The sequence below is a fragment of the Netta rufina genome (assembly GCF_964035555.1).
Source record: "Netta rufina genome assembly, chromosome: W".
NCBI lineage: Eukaryota > Metazoa > Chordata > Aves > Anseriformes > Anatidae > Netta > Netta rufina.
Genome location: NC_140139.1, coordinates 1,101,411 through 1,123,960, shown reverse-complemented (window position 1 = coordinate 1,123,960; position 22,550 = coordinate 1,101,411). Strand labels below are relative to the sequence as shown.

The 22,550-nt window shown below is 50.3% G+C and overlaps 1 protein-coding gene across 13 annotated transcripts in view; it reads right to left on the bottom strand.

The window, feature by feature from the left end:
- Window positions 1–22,550, bottom strand: part of TCF4 (transcription factor 4) — a 176,772-nt gene that overhangs the window by 49,382 nt on the left and 104,840 nt on the right. For all 13 annotated transcript variants that reach the window (XR_014619249.1, XM_084304351.1, XM_084304348.1 and 10 more), the window contains 2 exons: window positions 18,166–18,295; window positions 17,705–17,754 (listed from right to left, as the gene is read on the bottom strand). Coding sequence is in view for 12 of the 13 variants with exons in the window: in XM_084304351.1 (XP_084160477.1) it covers window positions 17,705–17,754; window positions 18,166–18,295 (180 nt within the window). In the remaining variant the exon portion in view is untranslated. The remainder of the gene's footprint in view (window positions 1–17,704; window positions 17,755–18,165; window positions 18,296–22,550) is intronic.

Genomic DNA, 22,550 nt, shown 5'->3' with positions numbered 1-22,550 from the left:
TTTTCTTCCTTTTTTTCCTTTTTTTTTTCTTTCCTTTTTTTTTTTTTTTATTTTGGGGTTTAATTTGATTAAAAAGCGAGTGGCAGGAAGGGAATCGTATGATGCACATCTAATAACTCCGCCATCTGTCCGTGCTGCTGGCGCGCTCCCAGCATTGTGCGCAGCTGCCGCCGCCCGCCCCGCGCAGCCCCGAGCCCCCGAGCCCCCTTCCTTTCCTTTGCCCCCCTCCCCCTGCGGGGCAAAAGGGGGCTGCGAGGGGGCTCCGGGGGGGTCAGGGGGGGTCGGAGGCTTCACTCGAGCCTGCCAAACCGTGAGCATCGCAGGAAGGGAGGGCCCCCTTGGGAATGGATCCCAAATGCGACTCAATCATTTGCATATGGCGAAGCAAATGCCAGCCGAGCGTGCAGCGCTTCTCCGGGCTCAACTTTAATAATTCAGAGCCCCCTCTTGCCTTACCCCGCGCCGCGGCGGCGGAGCGCATGCAGTATTCATCGCCCACAAAGGCCCGGCCACGGCAAAGTTTCGCCTCCGAGTTTCTTTTTTTTTTTTTTTTTCTGGCTGGCCCCGGCGCGTTGGGGTCGCGTGTGCGTGGCCGCAGCGGCAGGGAGGAGGTTCTCCAAGTCGCCAGCTTCGGGGAGCTCCCCGGAGGTTGGGGGGAAGCAGCCCTTGAATTATAATCACACATTTCATTCCCATTTCATGCTTTGCGGATTTCTTCCTCATTAGGGCGGCTCGTTGTCAATCCGACAAGAGCGCGTTTGGAACCTCTAAGCCACCCTCGGCGGGCCAAAAAGCCCGGCCACCGCCGGTCAGCCGCGCCTGGGAGGGAAAGGAAACCCTCCCCAAACCCGAGGGCTCCCAGGTGGTAACGCTCCAGAGGTGAAAAATACCCAAGTGCCCTGATCGGTCCCAAAAAAACCTCAATGACTAGGATTGAACGAGTTCTCCCCTCTTGTGTTTTCAAACTGCGAGCCCCGGCTTTGCTCTCCTGCTCACCGCTGCAGTTTCACAGCTCCCCACAAAGTTATACAACGGGCATTACATTTTTAGTGCGGATTGTAGCACGGAATGGCATCGGGCGGACCCTTAAATCACGCAACTTCAGCACTGCGCTGCCACCCAGCAAGCCTCCAACTCCAGCCCAAGACGCCTGCGCTGACTGGCACGAGGTAATCCTAAAAATTCCTCCTGCTGATGCCTACGGAGCGTGCAAACGGGGAGAGAGAGCCAGGACTCGGAAAAAGCAAGCCCCGAATCGTGCCCGACGTGTCAGGGAAATGGCTGCAGATGATTTCGGTTTGTTTTCTGCAAGCTCGGAGCGGGGAACAGGGATCCGACTCCGTTTGGATCCCGGCACATGAGTGCTTTCAGTCCTCCGAGCGGGAGAATTTCGGTCCCGATGTCTTGTACCCAGCGCGATAAGAAGTTAATGCGGTTTGCAGGGCAGTAAGCCCCTCACTGTAACAGAATTCGCAGCACACGACAATAAAAATTAATTACTTTACCATATCCTATTTGCATTCGCACATACGTTGAGAGAACTTTAATGCATTTTCCTGCCTGGCTGGGGGACCTGTGATTGTCCCGGATATGTATTTTTTTTTTCTCTTTTTTCAGAAACAGGAACGAGTATCTGAAGGTGGGAGAAAAGAGAGGGATAAGCCTAGAAATGCCCCGAGTTTCCTAACTCCCCTGGTAGCATCTCGGTGTCCTGGTATATCCTTTCCTCACTTCTCTTTTGCCACAGCCCAGCAGCAAATTCCAGAAGAGGGTGAGGAAACCTTGGAGACACCCGAGGAGGAGAAGAAAGAGCCCCGAGTGCCTGAGCTCCCACGGGAGGAGGAGGCAGGGAAGGAAACCGTCCTGGTGCCGCAGTGGAGGGCACCCCGTTGGCCCCGGGCACGCCTCGGGTCTGCACAAAACACCAAAGCAAAGGACACTGGAAGCAGGGGAAGAGTCACAGGCCTGTGGGGACAGTGCCACTGCTGCGACCGAAGCCCTACGACGGCAGCAAAGCAAGGGAAGCGATCTGTGAGATGACGGGCTTGGCCACAAATTCCAAGGGATAATGGTGAAATCTCAAGTAAGACGGCTAAAATAACCAGTATTCCTCTCCGTCTGGGTCACTTGGATAAGCTCATCCTTCTTACACAAATCCTTGAGTGTCGTTATTAAAACGGACCCTACAAGTGGCTCCGCATCCCCAGATGCGACGGCTGAAGGGGAAGGGAATTTTGCCAAGCTGGGCCTTTTTTGCCCCAAATCAGTGCCCAGGATCTCAGCGGAGAGGTCCCATGAAGGCGCCCCAGCTGCTGCCCCGATGGCCTTTCCCAACCAGCTTCTCCCCTGGTTAAAGAAAACAAAACAAAAGCCGACTGCAGCTCTTCTCCACAAAGCCAGGTCCATTTTATAGGATGCCAGCTCTGAGCTCAAGGTTTCTTAAAATCACCAGCAGAGCTCAGAGAGGGATGTGCATGGAACTGACCGGCAGGTACACAGCCAAAACCGCAGAGGGACGCCAAATAAACCCCAAGCTGCATGTGCTAGGGGTGTTGTCTGGCCTTGGTTTTGGGGGATCCCAAATCCGCTGGAGATTAACCTGCTGAGCACCCCGGGCAGTGATTTGTGGGTGTCTCTTTCGCAGCGACCGCAGCTCGCTCTGGGCATTGACATTCCCCCCTCTCCCCGGGAGGAGGTTCGTGCTCAGATCCTCGTGTGCCGCAGACAGCAAGCAGCACAACTGCCTGATTGTACAGATGCCGTATGAATAAATCAGATCCTAAAAGCCACCGGCTCTGAGAAGCTACTTTACACCAGCCAAATGTGGATGCATCTGCTTTCGGAGGGCTGCCTAGCGATGGCACCCCTAATCGACCCCACCACCCTACAAAAGCCTCGTTTCTAGGCCTGGAGGCTGAGGGGACGCGTGGTCCCAGACCCAAACCAAGCTGTTCGTCCCACTGAGGGGACAGAGGGCTTGGGACCAAGCTGGGCAGCACCTGAGCCTGCCATACGTGAATTTTGGGCACCGTTGTTTCAGTAAGGCCGTGTTTTCGAGCTGATTTCCAGGCGGCTGCGGTCAGCCAGCTGCCACCCGTAGGTATCACCGCGAGCGCTGCTCCTCCCAAGCTCTTGCTCTGCACGTTTTTATGGACTTCAAATGTCAGCCAGGCACATCTGCCGGAGCCAGAGGAGTTCCTACACAAATTGCTCTTTCAGAGGTGACTGATTCGGTGGTATAATGACACACACCCCTGTCCTTGTGCTGCCAAAAACACGAGGTGAAGGGCTGGGGCGGGTGCTGTGGCGGAGGCCTGCAGCCCCACCGCAAGCCGAGACTGCCACCAAAAGCCACGGGACATCTCACTAAACCACCTTTAATCAGCCCAGCATCAAACTTCTCTTCCTTTTAGCTCAAATGTACTGACCAGATAGCACACGGATAATCACACCACAAAACCCCCAAAACCGCCTGCGCGTGGGCCTGCTCCCCGCCGCCTGAGGCCCCCTGGTTATTCTGCCACTTTCCCCAAAATGCCCCTCACGAAAGAAACCTCCGGCATCGAAACCTCCTTCACAGCTAATCTATTTTGAACAAAACCCTCTATCTAAAATATCCATTTGCCACCCGGTCTATTTTTGACTCCGCCGCTTGCGAAAAGCCAAGGGAGAAACGTAAAACACATGGGCCCCGATTTCTCGTCGCGCGGAGGCACCGCTGCCAATTTTTACCATTTTCTCTCCAGTTTCAGAGCTTTTGGTGAGCCCTTCTGGAAAGCCGGAGCTTCTGGAGTCACCGACTGCAGGGTGATCTCAGACGGCACGTTTTGAAGGCTGATAGCTGGGGAGGAGATCTAGGAAATGGGGACTCTGAGGCATCAAACCCAGGCCTTAAAACCTCACGATTTCGTCTTTTTTGTGGGTGGCGGGGCGGCTGACTCGGGATATTTGAACCTTTGAGGTTAGCAGTGCTGTGATGGCTTCTCCACAGCCCTCTGGCAACGTAAAGAGGCCTAGAAATGACTGTAAGGTGGCACTGGGGCTTCAAGGCCCTTCAGAAATAGTGCCGGCACCGACTGCAGGCCGGAGCCTCCCACTGGCCTCGATTCACCATTCACCACAGAAATTAACAGGAAAATTGTTTTAAGGATCATTTCTGACCGTTTCTATGTGTCCCTAAGGCACTGGGGATGAAGAGGTGGGAGGTTTGGATATTTGGGAATTTTGGTGCCATTTGTCCCAATACGAGATCCAAGATGTCCTGGATCTGCCCTACAGCCTGGAACCCGCTGTGGGGTTATTTGGCAAAATAAATCAGCAGAGTGATGGTTTTTTACACATCAAGGAGTACTGAGCAGTTCACCACCACCAAATCTGTTTGGATTATGAAGGAAGTCACTGCTTGTGGAGTAAAATACAACCTGTAGCCACCGGTGTTGGAGCTACTGTTCCTATTCCCTCACCAATAGGTTCCCCTATGTTCTTGGTCAACTGTTCTCCATTAGCAGGATGTACAAGCTAAATACATGTTTTAAGCACAAGGCAATCAAGAACCTGATCTTATATTTGGTGTTTAGGAACAGAAAGCACACTAAAACACAACAATTTTCATTAGGAACAATATATATTCCCCCACATCGGTTCAGTGGTTTATAAACGATAAAAAACCTACTTGTACCAGGACTCGGAGAGGGAATTTATATATGTTATGATGTTCCACGACTCTTTTTTAAAACAATACAAGAGTTCAGTGTCTCTACACTCAGAGCTATTAGTACTAAATACAACCAAGAGCATTTCCACAAAGTTCCCTGGCTACAAAGTGCTGCAGAGCCATGCCTAGGCCTGGAGATGCCAAAGTCCCTTCCCCAAATCCCCTTCCATGGGATGGGCACCGGGGCTCTGTGCCTGGTGCTGCCCCCATGGAGTTGATGTAAATGGGATGGCAATTCTCTAGTAAAAGAAAAAAAAAAGAGAAAAAAGAAGAAAAAAAGTGAAAGAAAAAAATAAACTTGTGGGCACCATGCAAATGGCCACATGGCTAATTTTTACGGACCCAAACTCGGTCTTTTTTTTTAAAAAAGTCACATGCAGCAGTGTGTCTACATGGTAAAACGCGAACAGAGCGGATCAAAGCATTCAAAAGCGTTTCTCACTAGCCTGCTCTCTGCTAAACGCTCTGCAGGACCGAACATAGATGTGGGATCCTGCAAAGCCGTATTCTTTCCCACTCTGCCACAAGAATCTGCGGAGGGAGAGAAACGCTGCTTCTCATTTATTGCACATTGCCATATGGAAGGCTTTTCAGCTGTTACATAGCTAGGCCTCGCAGCCCCTCCATCTAGCAGTTAAATATTATTCTGTCACTATTTCCCTTTGTATAGACGGGGAAGGGAAGCTCGGAGGGGCCAGGGGTTGCAATCCCTAGGGCCGCGCCGGTCCTAGACACTTGTCACCTCGGAGGAGGACGAGCGCTTGCATGGTGGCACCTCGTCACCACGTCCCCACGGAACCCAGTGGTGAGGGTGAGGAGCCCGTACGAGGCATTTGGGGTGAATTTGTGTCTGTACATTGTTTGGAAATAAAGAAATAAAGGAAAGAAATGAATAACTCTTCCTTTGCCCACCCATGCACGTCACCCTCGCCGCTGAGCAAAGCGGTTTGGTTTTGCTGTGGGCTGCCAGCGGGGGCATCACACGCAGAGATGGAAGTGGCTGGTCCCGAAGACCTCAAAGAAATAGGATGGAAGGACCTCAAAGAAATAGGATGAACCCTGTTCTGGGAGAAGACCCGGCGAGGTGCAAAGGGCACGGTGAGAGCTCCGGCTTTGGGTCTGGATCTGGCCAAAGCGGAGCTCATGACACCGCGAGGCCGCTCAGAAGAAGGAAAGGGGGACCAAGTGCAAGGCTTTTGTTAAGGCTCAAAGAAAGAAGGAAAGGATCCAGAATAATGGGTATTTAAGGAAAGGATCCAGAATAATGGGTATTTAAGGAAAGGATCCAGAATAATGGGTATTTAAGGAAAGAAACCAGAATAATGGGTATTTGAGGACCGCAAAGTGTTCCTTGGTGATCCCACCCACCAGCCAGAGAGTTTCCTGGTGCCACAAGGAGGACCAGGGCTCAGGATTCCCAAAAGCACACACCTAGCACGGTTCCCTCTGTATCTCGGACCGCTGTGGCTGGTTTCTGCCGTGCTGGTGCTCACACGACCCGAGCAGTGCAGGATCCGAGCACCGGCACCGAACCCGCCCCAGGTCTCAGCACCAGCTGGACCGGGCTGTAACCAACGCTAGCATTTTTGTTTCTCACGGTCTTTTTTCTTCTCTCTTTGCATAAAATCGTTTTGTGTCTCTCTCTCTCTTTTTTTTTTTTTTTTTTTTCCAGGAACATAGCCCGGAGGAGGGAAACTGCCGGGTATCCATCTTTTCTTGGAGATCTTCAAACAAAAGATGTTCTGTGCAACATTGAGCGTCAATTTTCCCATTAAACATGAAGAATTCGGCTTTCCGACTGGCTGTTAACCCTTCGGATAGCACAGCTGGATGAGATGTGACAGTGACGTTAGGATGAGGCGCCCGGGCAGCAGGTGCAGGGACCTCACCTTCCTCATCCACCGCGAGCACGGAGCCGTGCTCTTGGGCCACGGGCACTGAGCGTGGCTCTTCCACGACCCAAAAGCCGTAATGGGGCTGGGGAGTGAAGGTTTGGACAGTTCACTAAATGAGGACACGCTAACGAAGCAGCTCCTGAAATGGCACAAGGGGTTTGGTGTAAGGTGTGCGTGGGGCAGGTCCTGAGACCGCAGCGCACGCCGCACCCGCTCAGCGCCGGGCTCAGTTTGCCAAGCTTGGCCCAACCTCACATTATTTCTTTTTGTAGATTTGTCCCTTACTGGGTTTTGAACATGTTTTTGTGGTTTCTTCCCAAATTGCACAGTGCAGGAGAATAATTAGGGGTAAGTCTTACGCAGTTTGTGTTCTTCTGTGATGAGAGGAGAAGTCCGCGAGGTCTTTGGGCACTCTGCGTTTTATTTTTACCATATAAAATCCTTCGAGATCCTTCGGGTGTTTGTACCTTTGGTTTCACCGGGCTTTTCACAGCGAATAATGTGCTAAAATGCATCTTGCAAACTGACCGGTTGGGTTAAAGATGCCACGACGCTGGGTCTTGTGAACCAAAGCGCGGGATTTTGCGAGCACGCGGGGTCGCGCAGAGGTTCTGCCGGGTATTTTACACCCACTGTGCAGATTTGGTTATTTACACCCAAAATGCACGCCCTTAAAACATGCAGCGAGCCAACTGCAGGCACATTACAGGGGAAATCCCTTGCTGCGATGCCACGCGCTTTCCCTGTGAACTTTGCTTTCCAACAATCCTAATTCATACTCGAAAGCGTGCTTTCGGTGGTAAGGATCCAGCTGCCGTGCTAGAAGACGCATCCTCACCCCACAGCCCTCCCGAGGAGCCTCTGCCACAGAGCCAGAGCCTGGCCCGAAGGGGTTACAGCCCGGGGAAACAAAGACGGCCAAAAAGAAGGGAGCTGAGGCCCGGAGAGGTGAAGGGGATCGCCAGCAAACCCTGCAGCAAGGAGCCTGGGGAGCAAGATCCAACTTCGGCGGTTCTGTTTCCTAACACTGTGCCATATTCCCATCGACTGCTCAAATTCACACTTAAATGCCTAACACATGCTGGTGCCAGCTTCTCTAACAAAATATGGTTATTTGGAGGGCCTCGGAAACTGCTGCTGCTTGAGAAGTGGGTAAGGCGTAGCCAAATGAAGAAGAAAATCTAATTGCTGGCTGATAAATCCTGCGTAGCCAGCTCTTGGGATCTTATCAGGGGCCCTGCACTGTTTCCTGGGCTTGGGTTGCTTCTTTTTTTGTGTTTTCTCCCCTAAAGCCTCATTCCAAAAATGCTGTAATTAGGTAAAAATTTGGACTCGGTTAAAAATTTTAGTTTCAGGCCCTGGTAGCTGCTGTGGGCAAAACCTGAAGGTGCGATGCGAGCAGAGGTACAAGCTCAGGAAAAAAATAAAATAAAAAGAGAAGCAAACACAAACCCATCATGTTTAAAAATGCCTGCTGAATTTGGCGTGCCAGGGAGCCGGGGGAAGATTTTTAACACGGATCTGGAGGTCGGCAACCATGCCCTGATCTTTTAAAAGCCTGGTGGAACTGAAAGCCCCCGCACAACCCCTCTGCGCCCCGGAGATGGGTGGCACGGACCTGGCGGGGGCGAAGCTGTCCCCGAGCAGGAGGGGCGCAGCCACCAGCAGGGCTCTTCCCTGCGGGATTTCAGGCAGGGCTTCGCGGTGCTTTCGGGACCGCTGCGCTAGGCATGATTTGTGCTCTTGGAACGCCCTTGCTGCTTTACTGCAGTAGCCCCAGCAGAGGAGCCTTCAGCCACGAATCGAGCGCCGCTCCTTTCCTCCAGCCCGGGGAACAAACCGCAAAAGGCACCTGGCGTTTCGAACTCCTTCCTCCAAAGATCACCCGCCAGGAAAAGCCGAGGTGCTGGCTGCCGCTGGGGGCGAAGCGATGCGGGAGCAGCCTCTCCAGCGACACGGGTTGGGCGAGAAATTCAGGCGCCGCAGCCCCCCCAGATCGGCACCGAAGGGGTTAACAGACATATGCTGTATAATTAGGAGATGCATTAATGATTATGAATAGTAAACGACTTGGTGCAAGGAAAAAAAAAAAAAAAAATCTAGGCAAAAGGGACAGGCACCTAGCTCCCATGTTTATTAGGAACTGGATATAACTCGTGAATTCTGCTATTAAGAATCCTGCGTTATTGGTGTAAATACTTCCAAGGGTACATCAAATTGTAATCTTTCATACGACATCCATCAAACCAGGCTGGAGATTTTGACAAACATTAAACACAGTAAGGAGGCAATTATGTATGCATGATTTAATCTGCAACTAATTAATATGCAAATTTATTCATATGTTAGTTACTAAATTAAAAATGCAAAGAAGCCCTTATGGTGATTCTCAAAATTTTGCACAAACAGAACATTTAAAATATAAGAAAAAATGAAGTTTTTTGGAAACCTGCGGCATACTTTAAATCTTTGGAAACCTGTTGCACGGAGACGGTTCAAAAATATTTACTTAAAATAGCGGGGGAAGATAAAAGGTGTGTTAATTTGGTGCTCGAATGTGGTGGCACAAAGGTTACCCAGGAACCTCGGCAAGTCTGCGGAGATGTGCACTAATTATCAAACAAACTGTGTTCCAGACCCAACTCCCACAGCCTACAAAAAATAAAATAAAATAAAATAAAATAAAATAAAATAATGAAATAAATAAAAATTCAGGCTCGGCACGAGCTGGGCATCGTCCTGGCGTTTTGCTCGGCCGGTGGACGGCTGGGTGCTGGCTACAAATCCACTGGGATTTGGGCTGGGACCACGGCACCTGCACCCCGTGCCTCTGACACAAAAGCCCCCGCTCCTTGTTCACCTTGGGTAGGTTTTCTGTCTCAGAAACGCTCTGGGAAGGCGGCAGATAAAGGGCGCGAGGGAACTAATTGGGTGAAGGCGGGCAGAAAGCGCCTTTAATTCTTTTCCAGATGCATCTTCAAAGCAAAACAGGGAGGCAACCAAGACGCAGGCGTTTCAAAGAGCTCCTACAAGAGCCCTGCGACAGCCAGGGGTTGGAAAACCCTTGGTTAGGGGCATTATCGGAACCCTAACGGCTCTGAGACGACAAGAGGTGAGGGTCACACACACAGGATGGCCCCTAAGTGCTTCCAGGAGCCCTCCTGGGCCACTGCACTCGCCCTGTGGCTTCTGTGAGCCCTGCTCGAAAGCCAGAGGTCGGCAGTGCCTGGAGGGGCTCCTGCCCGGCCCCTGAACCCCCCTGCCTCCTGCCCAGGCCCCGTGAGCTCTCCCTCCCTACCGAAAGGCTTCAGCGGTGCCAGAGACCACCCTGCCCAATTTCAGGGGAAAACCACGAGGCTGGAAGGGGAAACTGCAGCAAAAACGCTCGGAAAATGCAACCAGACTCGGCTGCACGTGGTTAAATCGACTGCGTCGCTCCTCGCTAGGTGCCTCCCGATTTTTGTTTAGGCCAGAACCGAATGTAAGGCTTTTAAAAGCTTAAACGTACACATTTATGCATTCATTACACAGTGTTAAATCTAATTTGTTCTTTTTACTGTCACAGGAAGCACATGTTTAAAGCAATCTGTTTCCTCATATGAATGCTTTCCTGTCTGTTTGAAAAAAATTGCAACACACTTTACCCCAAGTAACCAAGAGGTGATCATAAATATCCCTAAATAGCATTAAACAGATATGAAAGACATTAACACTTCCAGAATGCCAAAGTAGTATTAAAAAAAATTCTAACAGATGCTCCTAGGTCAAAAAGTGAAATGTGTGTTTCCTGAAAAAACACTCTCATCAGAATCATAAATGAACTGTGAGCGGAGAAATGAGGTGTTGCAGAGCAAACGAGAGGATCCTTTTGGTTAAGGACTCCGGCGCACGGGTGCCAAAGTGTGGTTGCAATAAAAGAGCCCGAGTGAGATGGGAGCGAGCTGCGAACCCGCACCCTCTGCGCTCCACCAGGTGGCAACGGCGCGGGCTGGGGCCGGGGCAGGAGCGCGGTGGCGGCGGCCGGGGAGCGGTGGCGGTGTGGCTGGCCTCCCACCAAAGCCCTTGGGCTTCTCCTCGTCGCTTTGCGGCCTGGCCTTTGGCAGGGAGAAGGTGCTCTGGTCTGGAAACAGGCTTAAATCGTGGCTAATAGGCAAATCCTGCCGAAAATTGCAACTTTACTGACGGCCTGCTCGCTGCGGAGCTGATGGGCGCCGCCCAGCTGCTTCGATGCGTGAGCACCATGCACCTCAGGGGCCTTTGCGGGCACCTGAAATGTGCAAGTCACCTGGATTTGCCCGAAAAAAATGCAAAAATGGGTACCTTTGACTATTTACAGCACGGGGAGGATGGCCTTGCATGGATGCTGCCTCTGAGATACATCCCACCGTGCGTCCAGCATGAGGTGTCTGGGTCCTGTGTCCTGTCCATGTCCCATCTGTGTCCTATCTGTGTCCCATCCGTGTTTGGGTGGGCTCAGGGATCTCGAAAAAAGCCCGTTTTGGGGCACTGCCAGTTTTGTCTGGCTGCTGTGACACCCGTCCTGCTCCTGCTGGAGGCCCGAGGGTGAGAAAGCCGAAGGCAGCGGCGGGCACGGCCCCGCGCCCCGGTGTCCCCTCGGCCGTGTCCCCTCGGCTCGGGTGCCGACATCGAGCGCGTGTTTGGCCTGTCGAAACGCGCTGAAGGCCATTCAAAATAAAATAACAATAAAAAAACAACCAGCCATTGTAGGCCGCCTAGGTTTTGTGCCAAGAAACTGTCAGGGGAGCTTTGCTATGCATTTAACAACATTAATAGTTATTGGAGCTCTCCATGCCATTTTTTTTTTTTCTGTTTTCGCTTATGCTGATTTTTTTTATTTTTTTTTTGCACGTTTACTGCTTCGGCGTAAAGGCAAAGAAATTACTCCGGAGCAAAAAAATAAATGTTCCTTTGATAAAATACACAGGCTGGGTTAACGAATGCCTGCGAGTCAAAGTGCAAACGTCTCAATCCTGGCAGATTATCTCCAACTTCCCGAGATAACTCCGGCACCGCTGCGCTCTCCCCTCCGCACACCGCATCACCCCGACCCAATCACTTCTAAAATGGAAGAAAAACTTAAAGCAGATCAAATAAATAACCCCCCCAGCCCAGGAAGCCGCCCTTCCCTAAAACCGATTTGGAAAGGCTTGATACAAGATAGGGTTGAAATGTTTTTTGCTTCGATGCTGGACTGTGCTAATCAGAGATCTGAAGCCACTGCAGTGCTTGTAATGAACACCAGCTAGAGATAATATTTAAAGAAAAGCTACAAAATCAAATCGCTGCAGCGAGCAATTTTAGTTTTTATTTTTTATCTCTGAATGCCTTTTGCCAACAATTAGCCTTGAATTCAAACAGAAAAAAAAAAAAATTAAGCGCTGAGTTTTGCACTTGTGAAACTGGGCTTAATTTCCAAATGGAAAAAAAAAAAAAAAAAAAAAAAGGAAAGAAATAGAAATTACATGGATGTATAAAGGAGGAAAATAGAAGTCTGGGCAATTTTAATTGTGAAATTAAAAATGTGTGTGTGGTTCAGAGGGGGGGAGAAAGGTGTTAGGCTCCAGTACACGCGATGGGTTTCCTCCCCAGCACAGAGCCCAGTGTCCCACCGGTGGACCCCGCTCAGGCGACCCTACAAACCCCGCTGCAGGCACTGCGAGGGATAAATGGTGCTCCACAGGAGCAGCGATTTGCCAAGAGCTGCCATAAAAACGGTGCTCTCTGCTCTGTTTTGCCCTTTCTGGAGGCACACGGAGATCATCTGGATGCGTTGGCCAAAGCGTGATGTCCATGAGGGAAAATCGCCTCCTGCACTACCTCCAGTACTCTGAAGAGGGAGTCTATGCTCAAGCTAAACCCAAAACCCCACTAATCCCACACCTCTGTCACCAGCTGGCCACAGCTATTCTGTATGGGATTTTTTATTTTTTTTATATATATATATATTTTGAGTCCAGGATAGTTAAGTGTGTGAAGCCTGCACTAAAAGTTTTGCCTTTAAATATACCACAATGCCGAGGCCTCAGAAAAATACCCCAATCACACCATTCTCCCCGGATCCTTTCTCATGTTTAAGATATCCTGTCCGATTTACCCGAAACCAAAAACTAAGCATTTTTAATCTGCATTTCACTGCGTTTTCATCCATTTGAAAACACCACCACAGCGTTCGGCCTGCAAGATGTCGCCGCAGTCCTGTGGGGTCAGCGAGCACTTTCAGGTGCGTTTTGTGAGAGGAGCTCTTTTAACCCATCCCCTGACTGCTCGAGAGCAATTTAAGTAATTTTCTGGGTTTGTAGCTGAATTACACAGAAATATTTCCACAAAAGTGCCTGGTTTGGCTCCTGTTACCTCCTCAGGCCGCCTCCTGCCCCTCTCGGCTCCTGTTACCTCCTCAGGCCCCTCTCCCCGAGCTGTCAGCCTGCTCCCCGTGGGACCCCAAATCTCCACAGATTTCTACTTCAGGAAGGTCAGCTCCATCCCAGGAGGCCTGGCCGCAGCTGGAAGACCTTGAGGTGTCCTCCTGGCAAGCTCTGAGGCACCGGGGGCCGAGGCAGGGCCCCAGAGGTGCTGGCCCATCTCCTGGTACTGCAGGTGGCGGCCGGAGGCACGGGGACAGTCGGGGACACCGTGGTTGTTTTGGACAAGTCCCCATCAAGTCGAAGGGAAATTCCTAAGGTTGTGTTTTATTTGCTTGAGGTAGGAAGTCCGCGAAAAGCCTGCACAAACAGCACAAAGGGTGCTTCCTCGCCTCCCAGCTACTCCAAGGCTCCCAGAAGAAAGCCGTGGAAGAGCTCCAGGTGGCATCCCCGTAGTGTTTCTCTTTCCTTGCTTTTTGGAACAAAGCAGGTGTTTCCTTAGGACGTACGACTGAGTCATACACTTCCTTATCTGTCTGGGCAGCAAGGTCAAAGCCCATACGGTCCTAAACACACCCCAGCAAGTGCAACGAGATGGCTCCTGCCCAGGGGGACACCTCGAGTTAAGATGGAAGAGGGAGGCTGCTGCCACCGCAAGTGAGGCTGGGGAGATTTTACCTGCTGGTTCTTCAACAAAAGCAGGTTTCTGGTTCCTCTTTTCTCCTTTAACACAACTGGGATGATGTTCAGCTTCTCCCAGCCTTTATTCTGGCTGTAGTGTCCGCACCACAAGGCTCCCCCCATCACGAGGATGCCAGCCCAGCTCAGCCATAACTCCCTGCCCCTTCCTTTTTGAACCCTTTGCATTTTGCTCCAGGGGCTTCACTTCGGGCTGCAGCTCCCAGGCCTGCTGTAAGGATCAAACAGAGCCCCCGGTGTGCTTGTAAGGGAAAAGAGTGTCCAAGGAGAAGGGAAATAGGAAGTATAAGGACTGTGTCTGACTGCACTCCTTGCCAGAGGACAACTGGGCCAAAGGAAATAAGGCTGGCGATGGAGGAAACGACAAGCTTTAACCCCTGGGAAGCCTGACCCCAAAGCAGAGCACCTCAGGCTGCAGAAAGCTTCACTGCCAGCCTGCCTGCCTGCCCCCTGCAGGGCTCGAGGGCTCTGTCAGAGCTGCTCCAGCCCCGCGGCCCCGTTGTGCGGCAGAAGGCAGCCACGCGCCACCCCACAGCCATCCTGCCTGCGATTCGATGCTCCAGCTCCGAGCAAAGCCACCAAGCTCTCACACCATGCCCGCAGCTGACTGCCATCCCAGCACCAGAAGCTCCCCGTGAAGGCTGAATTTCGGCGTTATCTTTATCTATGAATTATCTCTGCCGGAGCTCTCCAGCCTGCGACCTGCCTCCTGCAGCCGGGATGCCTGTGAGAGGTGCAGGGGCAGCCAAAGCGGGTGAAGGCGTCAGGTTAACGGTTAAAACAGCAGCAAAACCTTTGAATGAAGTTTAAGGGGAGAAGAAAATCGTAGAGAAGAGATGTCTGATTGCACAACGGCGATGGCAGCAGCTGCTGCTTGCACAGAGCATTTTACCAAATGGCTGCACAGCTCTTCGTGAAGTAGCTGCTGAGGTTGCTCTGTCAAGTCAGTGTCTCACCTTCAGGGGGCTCAGCCCCAAATGCCCCAAACTCGCCACCCTTTTTGGGTCCCGATTTGGGGAAATGGAAGGGGCGGCGCGGGGACAGCCACCTGCACCCACCCCACGTGGCCGACGGCATCGGCTTCGTGACACCCGCCCCTCGGTAGTTTCTACATGCTGATTAGCTCCCTAGTTTAATTTACTTTGTTTGCAAAACTCATAGCCATTTCTTATCGTAAAGGGGAGCTGATACCACGTATTTATTACCATTTATCATTGAAATTTTTATAAGACTACTTATGAATTAATCAACAATAACTGCTCTCTCCAACGCTGCTGCATTAATCTCCATATCCACCGCATAAATCACACCGAGCACAAGTTAATATACATATTTTAAGAGAAATACGGCAATATTTCCACCCTATCAACTAAGTGTATTATCAGCCAGTTAGGCAATTTATAAATGCCTATACTTTATCCAGCATCATAAATCCTGGCTGTTCGGTGTGCCACGAGCTATCGGCAGAATGAACCTGACCTTTTATCAGATGCTCCTGCTGTTGGGGACACCTGGGTGTGCGGTGTTTCAGGGGAAACGGATGATCCATGATATACCAGAGACGACCAGACTCAAACACGTATCTGTATGGTCACGCAGGCAAAGCTGTATTTCGTTCAGAGCCAAACCATTCTCGTATTCACATTATTGGACTCGTTGTAGATTCATTTCCTTATTCTTAGAAGGCACAGCTATGGGCGATTAAAATATCGGGGCGTACCTTCCTGCGTTTTATTTTCTCATAAATTGTGCATCTCCTTAAAAGCACTTCAAGTTTTTAGCGTGTATTCGACTTGGGGATAATTGACTGAAAAATACCAATAGTGTTAAAATAGTTAAGGAGTACCGAGCTGTGGAAGCGGTTCCGTTCTGCACAACAGCAGCATTCAGGCAAAATTAAAGGAAGCGCGCGTTTGAGACTAATCTGTGACAAACACAAATCGCGTCTCATTCTTTGGAAGCAAGAAGCAATCCGTAAAAAAAAACTTTTGCGGCGGTTTTACATCCCCGAATGCTGACGTTTCCAACATCAGCGTCATCTCTCTTGCTCAAAACAAGAGCAGACAGCGGGTACCGTCCTACAGAGTGTATCTTTTATAACACGGACGCAAAAATATTCAGGTAAATGTCCTGAGATGGTCACCTCGCTGCTGAGAAATATTGTACAGCATAAAATAAACGTGGGCGTTTGTCCCCGAGGATGCCTGAAGGAAAAAGCAGCGGTCTGGCAGGCGGTGACGGAGCGAGCACAAAGCAAGCCAGGGCACTGCATCTTTAAGTGCTCACAAAGCTCCCCTGCACTGCCAGGGCTCGGATCCTCAGCGCCACGGGCTGGCCTCGAGCCGGGGAGAGCCGCGAGGGCCAGAGCATGTGAGGCTGGCAGGGCAAGCAGGGAGAGCTAAAGTTTCGTCTCAATGAAATCCACCCCTGACTTCAGGCGTAACGGTGCCCATAAAAGCCTTCGGGGAGGTGTGGGGGGGGGGGGGGATATGAGCTGTTGCTGTAAAGGGCTCCAATAAAAACCCAACCCAAAAAACACACCGGGAAAGAGGTTTAAAATACGCACGTGGGAACTTGGTTTGAATTAAAACAAGCTAGTATCATGACTTCGCTGGAACCTTTCGTTCGAGAATTTCCCTATTTCAGCAACTATAAATAGATTTACGCTTGTATTGTTCCCTACGATAAAGCTTACAATGATCAATTATTAAATTGCAATTAAATTAGGATCTTCCTATGTGTTTTTCTCTTTTAAATTGCAATTTTTTTTTTTCATTTATAAAGTGACCGGTCCTGAAACTACTGCTTAGCCCATTCACTGCACTAACTGAGGCTTTCAAAGTAGGCTGGTTTGCAAACTGCAAATTTAGTTGGATTTACGGCAAAAACAGAAAACCCATCTGAGATTAATATGTCAATTTGTTATATATGCTGCAGGATTGATTGCCACTCGGCTCCTCCTAATAACCAGATTTACAGATAAAGCAACCACAGTTATCAAGTATGAAAAGGACGCTCTCCCCTCATTAGTGCTTTCTTCTCTGTTTGCAGATACTGATAGGAAAATAGGCATTATGCATTTTTAAAGCCATGGGGGAGAAGAAAAATAGACTAAAAATACTAGAATGAAACGTAATGGTAACTAGAATGAAATTCAAAGCACTACTCGATGTTTCATTTACTGCAATGTCCTTTCGTTTCTTTTAAAATCACTATTTTTTATGTATTAATGGTTTTTAAAGTAAACGCTCTCAAAAGATGCGGTTGACTGTAGTACGGCTTTTTCAGCAAACAAACAAACAAACCACAAAGGTTTTACACCGCCACGGAAAGCTGCAAAGTGGTCGGAGAGTTGTGGGGGTCGGGAGACAAAGGGCTTCACCCAGCCACACAGAAACACCCGGTCCCGGCCGCGCGGCGCCAGGGTTTCGAGACAAACGCTGCAAAATCAGCGCGGTTTATATGGACGGCGTCCACGGTCCTCCTCACAAAGAGGTAGCAGCGAGATGCTCGCAGATACCTGGGCAAGCCCTGGGTAATTAGCAGCTCTCTCATTATGCCCTGAGCATCCCCAGCGCCCCGGCAGCAGCTGGCTCCCGCTGGCGGCCACCTGGTGCCAGCCCAGCAGCGCCCGCTGCAGGTACGGCCGCCCGCTGCCCTGGCGCGGGAGGGAAACCTCGGGGTGGGCTGAGAGCAGGGCCAGCTCGCGGGGACCCTCCCCATGCACTCCACGAACCCATAAATCAGCCTCGCAGCGACAGCGCCGCTGGCCAGCACGTGAAGCTTGCGCCCGGCCCACCAGGCGCGCGGCGGCTCGGCGCTTCTGCCTCTCAAAGTTCGACGTGACTCACGCACGCTCGTCCCCGACGTGTCACTGAGGCCGGACGAGGCCATGCAACGAGGCTCCGCGCCTCTCCTCACCTTGCCCACAACCTGTGCCACGCGCTACGAGTGCCCGTGCCTGCCTTCCCCCCAGCAAAGCGACGGCGCGGCGGGCGGGCGCGCGCGGTACTTACTGAGGACGGCAAACCTGGAGGAACTTTCCGAACTTTCTTTGTTTGTACTTCTGCAAAAAAAAAAAAATAAAAAAGATAAAACGGTGTCTTCGTCAAGATGGGCTTTTTTTTTTTTCTTTCTTTTTTTCTTTTTTTTTCTTTTGCCAGCGAGGTTTTCTAACGAGCGAGCCGGCTAATCACCCTGCCCGCCGCTCCCTCCCCACTCCCAGCGGCGTGGGCACGGCGGAGGGGTGCCAGCCTCCTGCCTACCCCTCATATTTCCACCTCCAGCCCTGGGGCCTTTGTTTTCGCCCGGCGCGGGTCTGCTTTGAGCAAGCGACTTTCGAAGGCTCCTCGCGTGCCCCACAAAGAGGAGCGGCGGCGGCTGCGCTGCGCTCACCTCCCCGCGCCCTCGCGCGGGGCCCGAAGCGCTCCCGCTGTGTGGAAACGGGGCAAAAAGCGCCGAGCACGAAGTCACTCACCCATGGAGGTGCTGTGCAGAGGCCTCCGGCGGGGGTTATTGCTGGAGTACTGGTAGTACTGGGAGCCCGGCTTGCTGGGGGAGAGCGCCCCGGGGTTGCCGATGTCCATCTCCCCTCCCAGGAGACTTTGCTAAAAGACGAAAAAACACACACGTGTGCGCGCGTGCATGTGCAAGCTGCCTTCCCCCCATCATTAGCTGTTTCTCACCCCTAAAAATAACATAGCAAAGCAGCCTTCCCAAGCACCCGGAACCCTGAAAGCAGGACCTGCCAACATTTTAAAGGCGACAGCGCAAAAATTTCCAGCTTCGCATCTTTCCTTTCCCCCCGGACAAGCGCAAAGGAATGAATTTCAGATCCGATTCTTTACGTTTAAAGGAGACTTAGTGCCGACTTAGTCGAGCGCAATCAGTGTTTGAAAAACTTTGGGAGCTCGGTGCAGCGACGTGTTTGGGAGCCATTTAGTCTCCTGGCTGCACGCGAGACAGTGAGGCGCGCGCGGATTTAGCCATCATAAAACTGAAGGGAAGGGGAAAAAAAAAAAAAAAATCCTGCTGTTGACAGTGCGGTTGGTTCGGAGCGCATGAAGCAGCCTCATTGTCCCCACGGAAGGCGAAACTCCTAAACGGATCGCGGTGTGCAAGACGAAAACCTACACGGCAGGCTGTGCATCAAGCGGGAGCGGTGCGCTAAGAAGATTTTTTTGCGATGCCATCAGAAAAAAAAACAAAAAACAAAAAAAAAAAACAAAAACAAACCAACAAAAAGCACCTCCGAAAATCCCAAACAATTAAGGCTATTGTACGGCAGCCGCAGTAGCAGCAGCAGCAGCGGACTTTCACTAGATCCATTTTCTGCCTCTCCCATTAACTAACGAGAAGCATCCCGGCACGCACGGCATTTCCCCGGCTACGAACGGAGCCCGGCTGCCCTGCGAGAGCGGCAAACGTTATCTGACCGCCGCCGCCAGAGAAATTACACATCTCCAAGAGGCTCCGGCAGAAGAACAATTTCCTGAGTAATGTTCTATTTGCTATAAACTACACGGAAACTTACCCATAATATATAAATCCCCTGATTATACTCTGCATTGAGCACATTGTTCTTTTAATTATTCTGATACGCAATAAAACAGGTGTAGATCCCACCATTTATATTAAGAACAAATTTACCATTTAATAAAGAAATTTTAAAATTAAGCACCAAAAATCTAACTTTATCGTTACTTGTAATCAACTTTTACTGACTGAACTAATTACTGTACTTGATAAAGTACAGAATGTGTTTTCCCTAATCTAAATTCTAATCACCATGTCACTCACAACAGACTTAGTAATGCTTCACTAACACACTATTCACATGCAAAATACTCTAAATAGGCCAATTATGACTCTGCCCCTGTTCCCTGGTTAACCCGCTGAGAACTGAAAAATTTCACAAGGCAGTCACCAACTAAAACAAAGGCTCCTTGTTTTAAATTAAGACAGTCTTTTTGATTCCTAAATAGCTCAACAAAGTGGCATGTCTTCTGCTGAAAGCAGTTGGTCAAATATGAGCCATGAGCTGGAAAATCAGAAATTAAAACATCCTTCTGCCTTTCCTACACGTCTAAAAACATTCGGAGAGAACTTTTGCTGCACGAAAACTATATTACTCTTTTTTTTTTTTCTTTTTTTTTTCTTTTTTTCTTTTTTTTTTCTGGAGCAGCCACAGGAAAATCGCCGCCGACGTATGGACAAGCGACGCCCGACGGACGCGGCCCCGACCCCCTTCTTGGCGTGCAGTCCAGCCTTTGGCTTCGCAGACCCCTCAAAGACCTCAAAAAAATGCAGGCACGCCAGGCAGAAGCGTACTTTGGGCTAATATCTTGACGCTCAGCTCGTGCCTAATATACACCTGCAATGCCTACGCTCCTCGGAATAAACAGCACCTGCACCGGCACAAAAATGGTTGCGAGCCTATTGCATAATGGCAAAGAAATATATGCAAAAACTCTTTGGGGAAAAAAAAAATAAATATATATATATATAAAAAAAAAAAAAGGTTATCAATTCATTGTGAATATCCTCTGCAAATACACGGGATTTTATTGAATGTCTCGGAGCATTTCAGAATGAAACAGTGCTAACCACAAAAATCCGATGCAGTCATATATTTTTATCACGTATACGTTTTAACATAAAGACAGACCTGCTAAATCTGTGCATGGTTTATCCATATGTCGGGGAGTCTGAAAGACTTACAGCCATCAGCTGTATAAATTCCTATACCCAGCCTACTAGATTTAATTTGATTTAAAAAAAAAAAAAAAAAAGTCTCTAAGACAGCGTTTGCAAACTATTGGAGCTTAAACAAGATTCACTTCGGGAGCAGAAAACACACACATACCCTATGTTGTTTTTGTTTTTTCATCCAAACATTTCTCTCTAGAAAAAAAAGATGCAGAGGTTTCTACGGGGAAAAAACAAACAAACAAACAAACAAAAAATAAAAGATCCCAAATTTGCGTTATTAGATGAGGAGTAAACAGATGCCCCGGTCCGACGGGCTGCCCGCCTTTTGTTTGCTCCGTGATCGAATGCTTCTCGTTGCCACTAGTTGCACTTCACAATGACTATTCCTTCCTCTTGACCTAGCAGGTAGGTGCTGAAATGCTGGCGATGGATGGGCTGGACGGGCTCAAGGACCTGCGGCTGGAGCTGGCACCCACCGGGGTGCCCGCGGGGCTCCCCACGGCCGGGCTGGGCGCACGCAAGCGCCCGTGCGGAGCCCGCTCCCGGCTCACGCTACGTGTCCACCTCCCAGTGATTTCAGCACAGGAGCTCGGCTACAAGAAGCTCTCGCTGCCACAAAGACTGGGTTTTCTCAAACATATCTCCCAAATTTTCCATCCTGAGTGTTGTGTGCTGATTTCTTCATTCGGTCCCAAAAAGAGCCCGAACCCCCAAATTGCCCCAACCACCCAAGCGCCCTCCTTTGTCTGGCACAAGCTACAAAAAGAGGTGGGGTTGTGCGCTTAAGGGGACCTTGCGAGCGCTCCAGGGAGGAAAAGTCGGCTAAAAAACATATCTGTACTTATTCCGAGATGCTCCTAGAAGGAACAATGGGCATTTATTACTGCTCAGCCTCCGTGTCACACTGCTAATGGCCTGCAACGAAGGGAAAGATGAAACGTTTGCAAGCCACGGGGCCATAGATCACCCAGCTTTTGGAGCTTGCGTTTGCTCCCAATTGGGTCTCAGGCGCGGCGTGAATGATTGGGCATCAAAGTTGGTATTTACCACTAAGAAAAGATGAGCTTAACCCCAAAATGTTACGTTGGTCAAGCTTCCTTGCAGACTTTTTACAGAGGGGCTCGCCACGTGGATGTGCTCGACGTAGTGGCGCGTCTTTGGGTGCAACCGGCGAGCCACCAAACACTCCGAACCCTCGAGCTCTACAAATCCTGCCGGCGGATGCTCGCGGACCTGTACACTTGGCAGCCTGTTTGTTTTCTCATAAACAAAGCGAATAACGCGCGGGATTTGCCAGTCGGATGGTAGGTTGAAGTGAAATCCAACCCCAGAAGAAAAGAAACGCAACAGAGCAAGATGGCGCGGAGGCACGCGGCTGTGTTTTTCATCAGTTGCAATGTTTTTGCCTTTTGCTCCACGCAATCCTGTCTTCTTTCTGGTAATCTGTAAAATAAGTCACTAACCAGTGGGTCCTGCCTCCCAGATTTGAATAACTAGACAAAGACTGAAAGCTGGATGGGGAGGAAATGCGCGCCTGCTCCGGCAAAGGAAGATCCATATGGATGCGATATTACCCCTCCTGGAGAAACACAAACGCTGCTCCATTACCAACCTGGAGTTTTGCTCCTCCAACCAAAATCACACGGATGCCAAGAAGCGTTTCGCTTCAATTCCTGCTTCAGACCCGTGTAGGTAGGAAACAGATTTCTAAAAATGGTTTTCTATCCCCTTTACTGTAGAAGCAGGTGAGGGTAGGGTACGGCAGAGCGCTGCCGTTCGCTAACAGCACATCAGTTCAGATTAAAGGTAAAGATCCTCGAAGCCCCTAATCCAAAATCCTCTGATAAAATGATAAAGCTGAGCAGGAAAAAATATTTCAGAAAGGGCCTTTTTTATTATTTTTTTTTTTTGCTGACAACCTGGATAGATTTTTGTATTTTATTTTTGTTGCCGCATCGTGATCCGGTATCAAACGCGCCATCGCGGGGACGTCGCAGGGAAGAGAAAAACGGGCTTAGAGGAGGAGAGATTAAGCTCCTTTTCTGAACGGCTGCCAAGCGATTGTGCGCGGCGCTCGGGGCCGAGCGTCCCCGCGCACAGCTGCAGCCCCGCTCGCCGCTCCCCAGCCCGGCGGAGGGATGGGGGCCGCGG